Here is an 11,487-nt window from a genome sequence, read left to right on the forward strand (position 1 = left end):
TCTAGTCAGTTAAAACGGAATGCGTCAACGACCGAATTTCCCTGACCAGTCTCTTGATTGCAGGTACCTGCTATGAGGGATATGTCGCGTTGTCAGCGTAGTTAAATATCGCACTCTGTCTCTCTATCTCTCACTCGGCGAAAGCGACTGTTGTCGTAATCCTACGCTCAAACTTATTGTTTGTATCTATCGGCTAGTGCATACATGTCCAGGATTTGTGGCTAATATGACTGCTCTATGACCGCCTCTCTATAAATACGCCCGGGAAAATAGAGAAATCGTTTTCGTTATCCTCCCGAAATGAACCGGTCTCACTTTAACGACGAAGGTAAACCGTCGTCTCACGTTTCCGCCTGAAACTTGTTAGTTGAGTGTTTTGTGTTACAAAGTAATGCTAGATCCACCACCTAGATCGTTTCATATCTTCCTACACACTGAGAATTCTGATATTTTAATCATCATTTAAATTAGAATGTTCAACAACTTATGATCAAAAGATGTGATGCATAATTAAATTTTAATAAAATAATTAATGCTCTTTTATATCAATTGAATCAAAGAACATACTTTTAATATATATATAAATAATTATTTAAAATTATATTCGTTTAATTTGTTTTTAAATTTATAACTTTAACCGAATATATTTGCTTGATTTAGTTACATTAATTTATGATAAATAGATTTTAATTTCAATCGATGATTACTTTAATCGAATATACATATTTACTTGATTTAGTTTCATTAATGTAATTCATACGTGAATAATATTTTAATTATGATGTGTAATACCAGTCGAACATTTAAATTATTAAGACTACACATATGATTTGTGATTTTAAAAATATAATTTAATATATTAAAAATATATATGTTATAATTTACAACTTTTTCTCTTTTTCGCTGTTGTTTAAAAAGCAATTTAGAGAAATTGAAAGTTTTATATATTTTATAATAAAAAATTATAAATTGCGAATTCCAAACAATTTTTCAAGGTGACCAAGGGAACATTTCTATATGTATAATTATTTTTTTTGTGAAGAAATTTATAAAAACTTTAAATTTAAATTATATTGCAAAATTTACGGGTCAATCAAGTATGCATCATCAAGTCTGATATCAATAGAAATTAATTAAATGAAAGAAATGGAAAAGATAATGGAATGATCTCGGGCAAATGATTTCTTTGGTGGTAGATCAGGCTGAAGATTGTTGCTTGTCCGTAAAAGGACCGTATAGCAGCACGAATAAGGATACCATAGATTTACAAGAGATGTGTACTACACCATGCACGATTATTACGTTACATGTGAATGTTTAAGTTTCGAGAACTCACGCACATATGTACGTGCTGTGTGATCTCTATTAAAAGCGAAAACACTGGCAAGCTCCTTCTTATCCCCGATCATGCATTCGCTCTGCTGTGTTCTCATATCATAATACATACACGTGTGCTATCAACAAATCTCGTCGCTCCGAGCGATTCCTGATTCGTTCATCAGCATTGCATTCCGTAGGTGACGGTATCACGGGACGAACGTTAAACGTCAGTTAAATGAGAGAAAGCAGTATCAAGGATTACATATACCGACAATGTAAGATAGACTCTAGGCTCAATTCTTTGTCAAGGCTTTTCTTAAAATGTGCTTTGTAGAAAATGGTCAATCAATTCATTAGAATTCATTCCGCGTGAATTAATCGATTCTCCCCCCCTCCCTCCCCCCAGATACCTCGCTCTTTTTTCTAGAGAAAAATTGCTCTTTTTGCTCTTATATATCTTATTTAATCTTATGTATCTTATGATTCTCTTTGTAGTACTGGCTGCAAGCGCGAATGTACGAAGAGTCGACGTGTTTACCATCGATTGTGCGCTAAATCTTCTTTAGGTAAATTGTGTCAGATACCGCAAAATTCTCCAATTCTGTGCGATTGCAATTAAATCTGTATAAACTTTACTAATTCTAACTATATTCTAAAATATAAAATTTATGAAATTATAAATTTTTTTTTTGTTTTACAATTAGAGGCGTCTGCCAGAGCTATTTAGGATTGAATAACGAAAATAAGTTAAATGCTTTTATTATAATGTCATGATCTCTTCTTCCTCTTTCTTTCCCTCTGTCATTTCAAGAACAACGGATAATAAATAATTGTCTCGCTGTTATCCATAGGGCGGACAGGTGTCTTCCATCTACATCTTATTCATTGTACATTAACGCTTCGGATGTTACGTCATGCTTTTCAGCAGTACAAATGTAAAACACACCGCTTTCCCCATTGTGCTATTGTCATATTCATCCGCTTTCAATGGCGATCTATGTTCACTTTACTCGCAAGCGAGTTAAACTTTAATACAAGGCACAATATTCTTTACGGGATGCGCGATAAAATATATAAAAAGTATATAGCTCTTAATCAAATTTTCCGATATCATCAATTTCAATAAATATATCTAATACCGAGAGTGAATAAAAAAAGAATCTAAATACATTAAAAAATTTTTATTTTCGATCAATCTTTATTTCATATTGTCTTGTCATATTTATTAATTTCTATAGATTTACTATAATTGAAACTAGGCATTTAAGAGATTCTATAATTTAATTATTCAAACATTTGATTGAAAAAATTAAAAGATATTGTAAAATATAATGTATACAAATATAATATATATATATTTTCTCTTTTTCGCTGTCATTTAAAAAAACAATTTATAGAGGAATTAAAAGTTTTATGTAACAAAAAAATTATAAGTTGTAAATCTCCAAAAAAAACAATTTCTTCAAGTTAATCAAGAGAATTGTTTCTATATAATTATTATTTTAAAGAAATTTATAAAAAATTTAAACCATTGTATTGCAAAATTTACACGTCAATCAAATGTGCATTTATTATAATCTTCGATGAAAAAAAAGGAAACTCATTTTTCAAATATTCTTTTAAAAGAGACACGTCGTTTCATATATTTTTTCTTGCATCCTGTAAATATCTGTTATAATGTGTATATAGGATGTCGAAAAGTATGTGTGTTAGTTACAACAACAATAGAAATGAATAATTTGCATTAAGACAGAGAGCAAATTATTAATTGTTTTCAGTCTAATTGTAAGTGTGCTAGAAGAGGGATAAATGTATTATCGCGCTTTCATCCTGATGTGATAAGCAAATACGAAAGATACATCACTGCTGCTTATTGCACAATACATCGCACGATACAGAAGCGGATTGCGATAACATATTGTTCGATGAAAAAATAGCACAGTGTTAATAATTTTAAATTATTCAAACTACTTTTAATTTTTAATTAATCTGTAAATCGATACTTTTTTTCCATCATCGATGCTTGTGCTATTTTTACGTAAACATAATTTTTTTTTACTTATCTAATTGGAGAAGCATCTATTTCTTAAGAAATTAATTTACAATCCGTTTCTGTTGCATACAATCAATTTTAATTAGACATGCGAATAGTTTCAAGAATGCAATACGAAATTTAACAATCATTTAACAGTCGTATTACACGTACTGTCAATCGCGTTGATTCGAATGACAGTACGTCGAATGCGCAGGGAAATAATAAAATTACCGAGATAACTTTGGGAACGCGATGCTTAAACCTTTTTTCTTCTCAATCGATCTTAAAAAGCAAAAATTTTTAACAGAAAAGAATTGTGAAATAATTATGTATCTTCTATATACATAGTTAATGATAAAATTTATCATAGAAATTTATTATAAAAAATAATATAAAATGTTACGCAATACAAGATAAAGTATTGCTCAAGTATATATTCTAAAGTATTTTATTTTTGAAAATAAATGATTTAAAATAAAATTGATCTCTGTATAGGGAAGAAATATAATATAATATATTAAAATTAGTTGGCGTTCCACAGTTATCTTGAGGAGAGATTGTTTGCGATCGTTTATTAATTATCACCGATATTTACAGCTCTTTTAGGACGGCGAAGCGTGCAATCTCGCAACCACCCTTGGGCAAGGCGCCCTTCCCGTTGGAACGATCCACGAGCGTGGGTCCAGGAGTGAGCAACGTTCACCGATCGGCGGCAACTGAGAAGCTCTGACGATTCGCGCGCTGCCGCTCGTTCTTCGAATCCCGGCGGTAGCTACCCGCGAAGGAAGTACACGATTCTCGGTTCCATATTTTCCTTTATTCCGCCTCCCTCGTTTCGTCGGGATCCTTAACTCTGTGTAATAATCTTATATAAATCTTTCCGCTCTCCTATTGACGTCGTGAAGATTTTGTAATCTTCGCGATATTACACAAATTCTTCTTTACTCTTCTCTATTCTTTGTAGATCTTCGATGACGTAGGCGTTACTACTTCATCTTTCGTGATAATCTTTCTCATATCGTAAATCTTTGGTCTGGAGTTTTATAGATTTATATATTCTCTATATTCTATATATGATGATAAGAATATTCTATTTTATTCTAGATTTTTATTCTTCTCTAATCTTATTTTTAATTTCACACGATTGCTAGTTTTTAAACGTTTTTTGATGTCATAAAATTTCATTCATTCCTTTTACAGATACGAATATTAGATCTGGAAAATTCCTTAAATCAATTTTGTAAAAATCTCGTAGATTCCATAAATTCTGTATTGTCTGGATTTTTAGTTTCGAGTTAAAATCCTTGTATAACTCCTATCATACTTTTATTATACAGAATTAGTAAATCTCTCGTATTATTCCAATAAATAAAATTTTACTTTTATATATATATATATGCATATATACATATATATTTTTTTCTTGCATATTTTGTGCCATTTTTACACTACAATTTATTACAATAATCTCATCTTACGCGCTTGCATGGTACACGGATATTTTTTTATTTTCCTTCTAAAGATAAATATTCTTATAAAAACGAATGAAATAAGAATAAAGATATAAATTAAAATATATAAATAATAGAATTTTGTTTAGCGGAATAATGCGCCGGGAATGTGAGAGAACTTGTTGAAACTGTTACCTGAGTCTCCTTGTTGTTATTAAGAAGACATAATCTAATGTTATCTGTGTGACACACACCGAGACATGCTTAGACATAATTAGCGTTAAGATCTGTTAGTATTCTACTCATTGCCAAAAACGTTATAAAGAGACGTAATACGTAATGCTCTGCAAAGTCCGCGCCAACTTTTTTCAGGGCTATTTTCTCCTCGCGCGAAATATATTCACAAAAAAGAGTTTTAAAGTATGATGATGTAACACATTGATTGATAGATGGTACTTGTTATATGCGTGCGATCGGTTTGATTTCACAGTTTTATTTATAGCATCAACAAGATTACAGTATGTTATAATTAAATATTTTATTTATTCGCGACGCAGACTGAAAAAAATGTCTTATTAAATCGACTGACAATGAGATAAATATTTATATCGAAAATAATAATTAAGACACAATATTTTTGTAACAGTAATTTGAAAAAAATACGATTATTTATAGCCAGAAATGATAATGTAATAATTATTGATTTGAGAAAAAATCTTTCTATATTACTTGTCTCTAATATAAGAAAAATATAAATGAGTTCTTATTCAATCCTTTACTGAACAGTAAGTTTCTGAAAATAACACGTATATCAACAAGTATTTGTGCATTTAATCGCGGAGATAGGAGATGTATCATACATTTATAAGACGAAGCATCGATATTTAGACGCGCGCGCGATAAGCGGTACAAAGTTACTTCCCTCTTATTACATAGTCGCGTAAAGCTGTAGCTAGCGATGTAAATAACGTTAGATGCTGTGTAAATAACTATTGTTATTCGTGGATAACGTTAGAGAGGGTTGCGAAATGTCATATTTATGCGAATAGCTATGCTAGGTGCTTCGTCGAGGAAAGCGATATGGTAAACGACTTGGAATTGAAATGAATCAATGCCTTTGATTTGTGACGCTATATAAAATTTCATATTTCTATTCGTCTTATCCTGTGTAAATTCTCCTCAATCTCACACTATGCAACAATACTCGCAGAAATAAAGGAAAGATTTTTCTGTCTCAGCTCAGAGTTTGCATCGACGATGGATGGGATTGATAATCAACAGTATTTCTCATTAAGCTTAAATCTATTACAATCAGTCAGTAAAATCTTTCCTATGGACACGATTTCATGTACACGGTGTCTTACAGGTATTGCGTTAATAACAGAATTTTCTTAGCGAAATTATCTTCAATTTAAAAAAGAAGTTTAACTAACAATTCTATTTTCCCTCCATTTTCAAAATTAATTCTTAAATTTGAATCTGATTGAAGTCATCAATTCTTAAATTATTGTACTATTTTAAAATATGTTTAATAACTTTAATTTAAAGAAAAGTAATTAATATGTGTTATATTTTTATTGTTCTAAGATTATATTGTTATCATTAATTCTCGAGAGAAGAAGAGATAGATAAATATATAATGTTTATTGAACGGTGAAAAAGTTTTATGTTTTTTTAATTTACATGAATATGAAATTAAAGTAAAATGAGAGCCAAGACAGCTTTGTGTTAATGATGGGGATACCCTGTAGAAAAGAATCGAACGCGATAAAGGAGATGGAGGTTCTTGTGTTATACTCGACGATCTTCTCGAATCATACTAATCTCCCGATTATGAAAAAAGCATTACGTATTGCTCAAACTGCTATACTAGTTGTGGTGCTTGCATTACGCAAGTCAACATTATCATTAAACATTGACTGTTTGTATTGTTGTAATATGGCATGAGAATAGTTCTATATATATTATATATATATATATATATAAATATATATATAATATATATATATACAACAATGTCTACATCTAAAAATATAAATGAGAATAATACGTATATGTATACAACAAAGTTGCGAACTTGGAAATATACACGAATACGCGTGTATATGTATGTAGTACGCATAATACGTATATATGTATATATGTATTCTTTTACAGGGTGTCCGTAAAATCTTCATGTCGGAAAAAAGTGCGTTTGATCTTTTATTTTAATTTAGTCTGTCCTGTATTGTATCGTAGGCTGCAAATATCGCAAATAGTTTTTTGGCAAGGAAATTTTTCTGAAAAATTCTGACTTTAATTAAATAATGCGTTATTATCATTAATACAAGAAAATAGAAAAAAGAATACAAAATAAGAGAAGAAAAATCTTTATTTAATATTGCAGCAATGTTTTTTTTGTAATAATTAAGTCTTTCACTGATTGTGAGATTGATTGCCCTCTTTCTGTACGAAGTCGAATAATTAAAAAAATTAATCTTATTTTCGTAATCGGATTATTGGCTATTAAGGTCAATCAATTTTAAGCAAAATTAATACGCAATTACAAAAGCTCATAAGGATTGAACAATAATGATCATTAAACTTGATTGTCAAAGAAAAGTAGTTAGCCAAGTAATTATAAAAATTATCTAGTAATTATATATCTAATAATTAAAATCTGTATTATTGTCAATGCGATAAAGCGGATCTTTATAAAACTCGATGAGAGAAAGGATGTGCTGAAAACTCACTTGCTCATGTTGAACTAAACCACTTGTACAAAGTACGCGTAATTTGACGGACACTCCGTAGAGATATATAGGTGAGCGACTGCAAGAGATATTTTACTTATACATTATTATATATATAGAAGGAAATGCGTGCGCGCGCGCGCGCGAACGAAATCACTGTGTGTACTGATTGATGTAATGAGAATTATATTTTTATTAGAGTACACAAAAGTGACGGGGTACTGTAATAATAAACACTAACTGGAGATCATTGTTTTGTATTACGCGCTCTCGCTCTAGTGTGTAACAATTGTTTTATATATACATATATGTATATAATATAATGTTGAGCGGTTCCGTGAAGTTTCTCCGCCGCAGCGGAAGACGTCTCGTTTCTTTTTCTAAATGAAGGGAGATGAAGAGAGGAAACGTTTAACGGACAACACTGTATTCCACTTCCTTCATTGGAGACATTAATAAATGATAAATCATTGTGGTTTAAGTAGTTTCTCTCATCCATATCCATCCTCTCCCTTCGCTAATGTATTACCCGCGAATCTCACTCTTGTTACAGGAATCTTTTCATTACTTGTGGAGCAGAAATCTTCTAAGGATATCTATATTAGATATATATAAAATAGAGAAATATATATATATATATATATAGAGATCTATAAAATTAAATTGATAATTACATTAAATTAATAATTGATTATTTTAATAATTGATTATTTAATATAATATAATATAAATAAAAATAATAAAATAATATAAATTTAATTGATTATTTGATATATAATAGCATGAGATTAATCAGTTCTTCATAATTTATGTAATTATTATATAAATTATTATGTTACAAATTATAAAAATCATATATATATATGTAATATAACTTTCAAAACATTTAACGTCTAAGTTTTTGTATTGGTGAGGATAAAACAGAAAAGATTTTCAAGAATACTCATAAAAAAATTTTGAAAATATATATCGAGTTCCTAAATAAACCTGAATAATTCGAAGTAAGCAATTAAATTTTTTATTTTACCGGAATTAACGTAAAACGGAAGTGCGTTTAGGGTGCGTTTGAAAAATTTCCCCATAGAGTAAGTAGCGTTTAATTAACCAATCAGGATAAAGAAATTTTTGTTCTTTTTATCAAAGAAAAGCCTGAGAGACGCCACGGCCCGGTTTTAAATAATCCCTGAAAACGACACGCCCTCTGTGGACATAAAAACGTGGACGTTGAACTACATAGCCAATGTCCACGAATGTTCTCAATGGATAACGCATAATGTGCACAGTTTTGGTTGCGATCCGTGCTATGTCCACAAAATTTATTAACACATTTTGCTTATTCCCTTTCATCTAAAAATAATTTGTCATTTCTCCACACTGGCAATAATTTACTTTTAATATCAAATAACTAAGTAAATATTGTCAATATTCTAATTTTGCCAATAATATCTTGATTTTTTGTAATTCTTTTTCTTTTATTAAACGCTATTTTTACATTTTACATTTTACAAATTAAAATTTATTTTATATGAAAAAAAAAATTTCTTTCAACAATTTAATAATTTAGAGTATTATATTGTTCTTCAAATACAATAATAAACTTTTAGATATCGATAGATTTAATTAAATGAAATAAAGATCAGATATATATATATATATATATATATATATATATATATATAAATATATATGATATATAAATACATATTTATAATATAATTTTATTTTATTTAATTACTGTAATTCTATTCATCAGTTGACTCATTTAATTCATCTATTTGTCGCTTTGAATTTACAATCTTAAGAGCAGGACGTTTGATATATTAATTTCAAGAAAAGAAACTTTATTAATTACTGATAATTAATGCCCATTATGCAATTGACATACTCGTATGCGATTAGTAATATGTGTCTTGTAATATCGTCGAAAGTTCAATTTTTATTAATAAAATATTTTACATAAATATCGGCAATGTATTTCACGAGCAATAATTGTACCTGAAAATGCTCGAAAATTCGCTTCTGAGTTATTAGGAGAACATATTACGCAAAGAAGGTATCGCTCTTCCCGCCGATTGCAGCGATACCTTCTTTGCGAAATATATTCTCCTAATAACTCAGAAGCGAATTTTCGAGCGTTTTAAAATACATTACTGCTCGTGAAGTACATTGCCGATATTTATGTATGATATTTAATTAATAAAAATTGAACTTTCGAGGATATTAAAAGACACATATTACTAATCGCGTACGAGTATGTCAATTGCATAATCGGCATTAATTAACAGTAATTAATAAAGCTTTTTTTCGAAATTAATATATCAAACGTCCTGCTATTAAAATTAAGAGACCTAAAGCTTAAGCTATCTGAGCCAAAACATAAAAAAATATATATGAAAATTATTTGCTAATTATTTACTATTTTTTGCTATAAAAATGCATGATAAAGCGATTTTGGGGATTCTAATTGGGAATTCGCAGTAAGATTTAGGAAATCACGATTATATATATTTTTTACGCCTTTTCGCCAGTTTACCATTTTGATCACGTATTATATTTTTCCAGCCAGTTGGACCTACCTTTTGTTGCTCCTGGCTATTCATTCTGACTCGATTTCTACGAGCCAAGAATTGAGGAAGAAAAACAACTTCTTCTACTGCCGGTAATAATTATCACCAACAAATAAGACGACTTATATTCATTGAGGATCGTATGATATTATAATACAATCGTTTTGTAAATGCGTATCATTAGTCGTCGAAAGTTGCAAAAGATATATAACAAATACAATCATGTATATACCGAAAAAATTGTATTCAAAATGTAGACTTTATAAGTCTTCTTAATAGATATTCCTAATAAATAAGAATAATTTTTTACCCTGATATATTTTAAAACACCTAATTTATAATGAAATTAAAACTATTGTATATATTAATATATTATGTATATTTAACTTGTCAAAATTTTAATAAATAGCAAATGTCCATTTGTAAAATTGCTTATTTTTGTTATTGGGATTCATAATCTCAAATATTAAATAATATAATGATAAGAAAATATTCTATTCAGTATATAAGTATATTCTTACTTGCTAAGAATATCTGAAAGTACTCTTTAGAAGATTTCTCTCTTAAACTAATTGTAAGAAGATCTTGTTAATGTTTATTTTAAAGAAATATATTATAAAGTTAAATGAAATATTCTTAAGCTGAGAATATAATTTTTTCGGTGTATGTAAAATATATTAGCATGCATATCAATTCCTCTGTCGGCGGGTCATTAAACATTTGTATCTTTAAAATTGTTTTATAAAAATCTAATATATATAATTAAAATAAATATTTCATGTATGTCTTGCATAAAACTGGAATAAATCATATATTTTTATTTGTTTTAATATTTTCCTTTTTCTTTCAATTTTAATATACAAATGGTATACCTATTTTAACAAAAGTTAAAAAAATAGTTAATGAAAAATGTAATATAAAATTTTCTCTTGGAATACGTATAAAAAGAAATTTTTTTATAATTTAAAATTGACCCAGAGTATGGCATGCATGCATTCCGCCGTCCGAGGGTTAAAGCAACGAATTTATCTACAATCTACATCTTTATCTATAAGTCTATTAATCTACATCTACAAATCTCTACACAAATCCGTTGCTTTAAAATATAATAATAGCTTTTTGTCACTCACCGACACTGATGCGCAACAGCGGAGTTGTCGATATTGAAGCTATGTTATCTGTAACATACAAAATAAAATCCAAATTATAGCAGCGATTTTAAATAATTAATATTAAAGAATTTATTATTATACTTAATAAATTTATATTCGACGCGTACAATAATAAGCAGATATATATAAATATGGAATAACTTTGTAAATTAAAAAAACTTTTCTTTTTAAATAAAAACTTTTATAAGATTTATACAAAAATCTTTATCT

At 28.8% G+C, this 11,487-nt stretch overlaps 1 protein-coding gene across 15 annotated transcripts in view; it reads left to right on the forward strand.

The window, feature by feature from the left end:
- Positions 1 to 8,019, forward strand: part of Rdgb (retinal degeneration B) — a 32,909-nt gene extending 24,890 nt beyond the window's left edge. For 9 of the 15 annotated variants that reach the window (XM_072908914.1, XM_072908918.1, XM_072908919.1 and 6 more), the window contains 2 exons: positions 1,816 to 1,886; positions 3,953 to 8,019. In XM_072908914.1, the coding sequence (XP_072765015.1) occupies positions 1,816 to 1,886; positions 3,953 to 4,047 (166 nt within the window). In that variant the 3' untranslated portion in view covers positions 4,048 to 8,019. Of the gene's footprint in view, positions 1 to 63; positions 329 to 1,517; positions 1,596 to 1,815; positions 1,887 to 3,952 lie in introns of all 15 variants that reach the window. The other 6 variants (XR_012048298.1, XR_012048300.1, XR_012048302.1 and 3 more) reach the window with 4 other exon arrangements.
- Positions 8,020 to 11,487: the final 3,468 nt, after the last annotated feature.

The sequence above is a fragment of the Anoplolepis gracilipes genome, chromosome 17 (assembly GCF_047496725.1).
Source record: "Anoplolepis gracilipes chromosome 17, ASM4749672v1, whole genome shotgun sequence".
Classification (NCBI taxonomy): domain Eukaryota; kingdom Metazoa; phylum Arthropoda; class Insecta; order Hymenoptera; family Formicidae; genus Anoplolepis; species Anoplolepis gracilipes.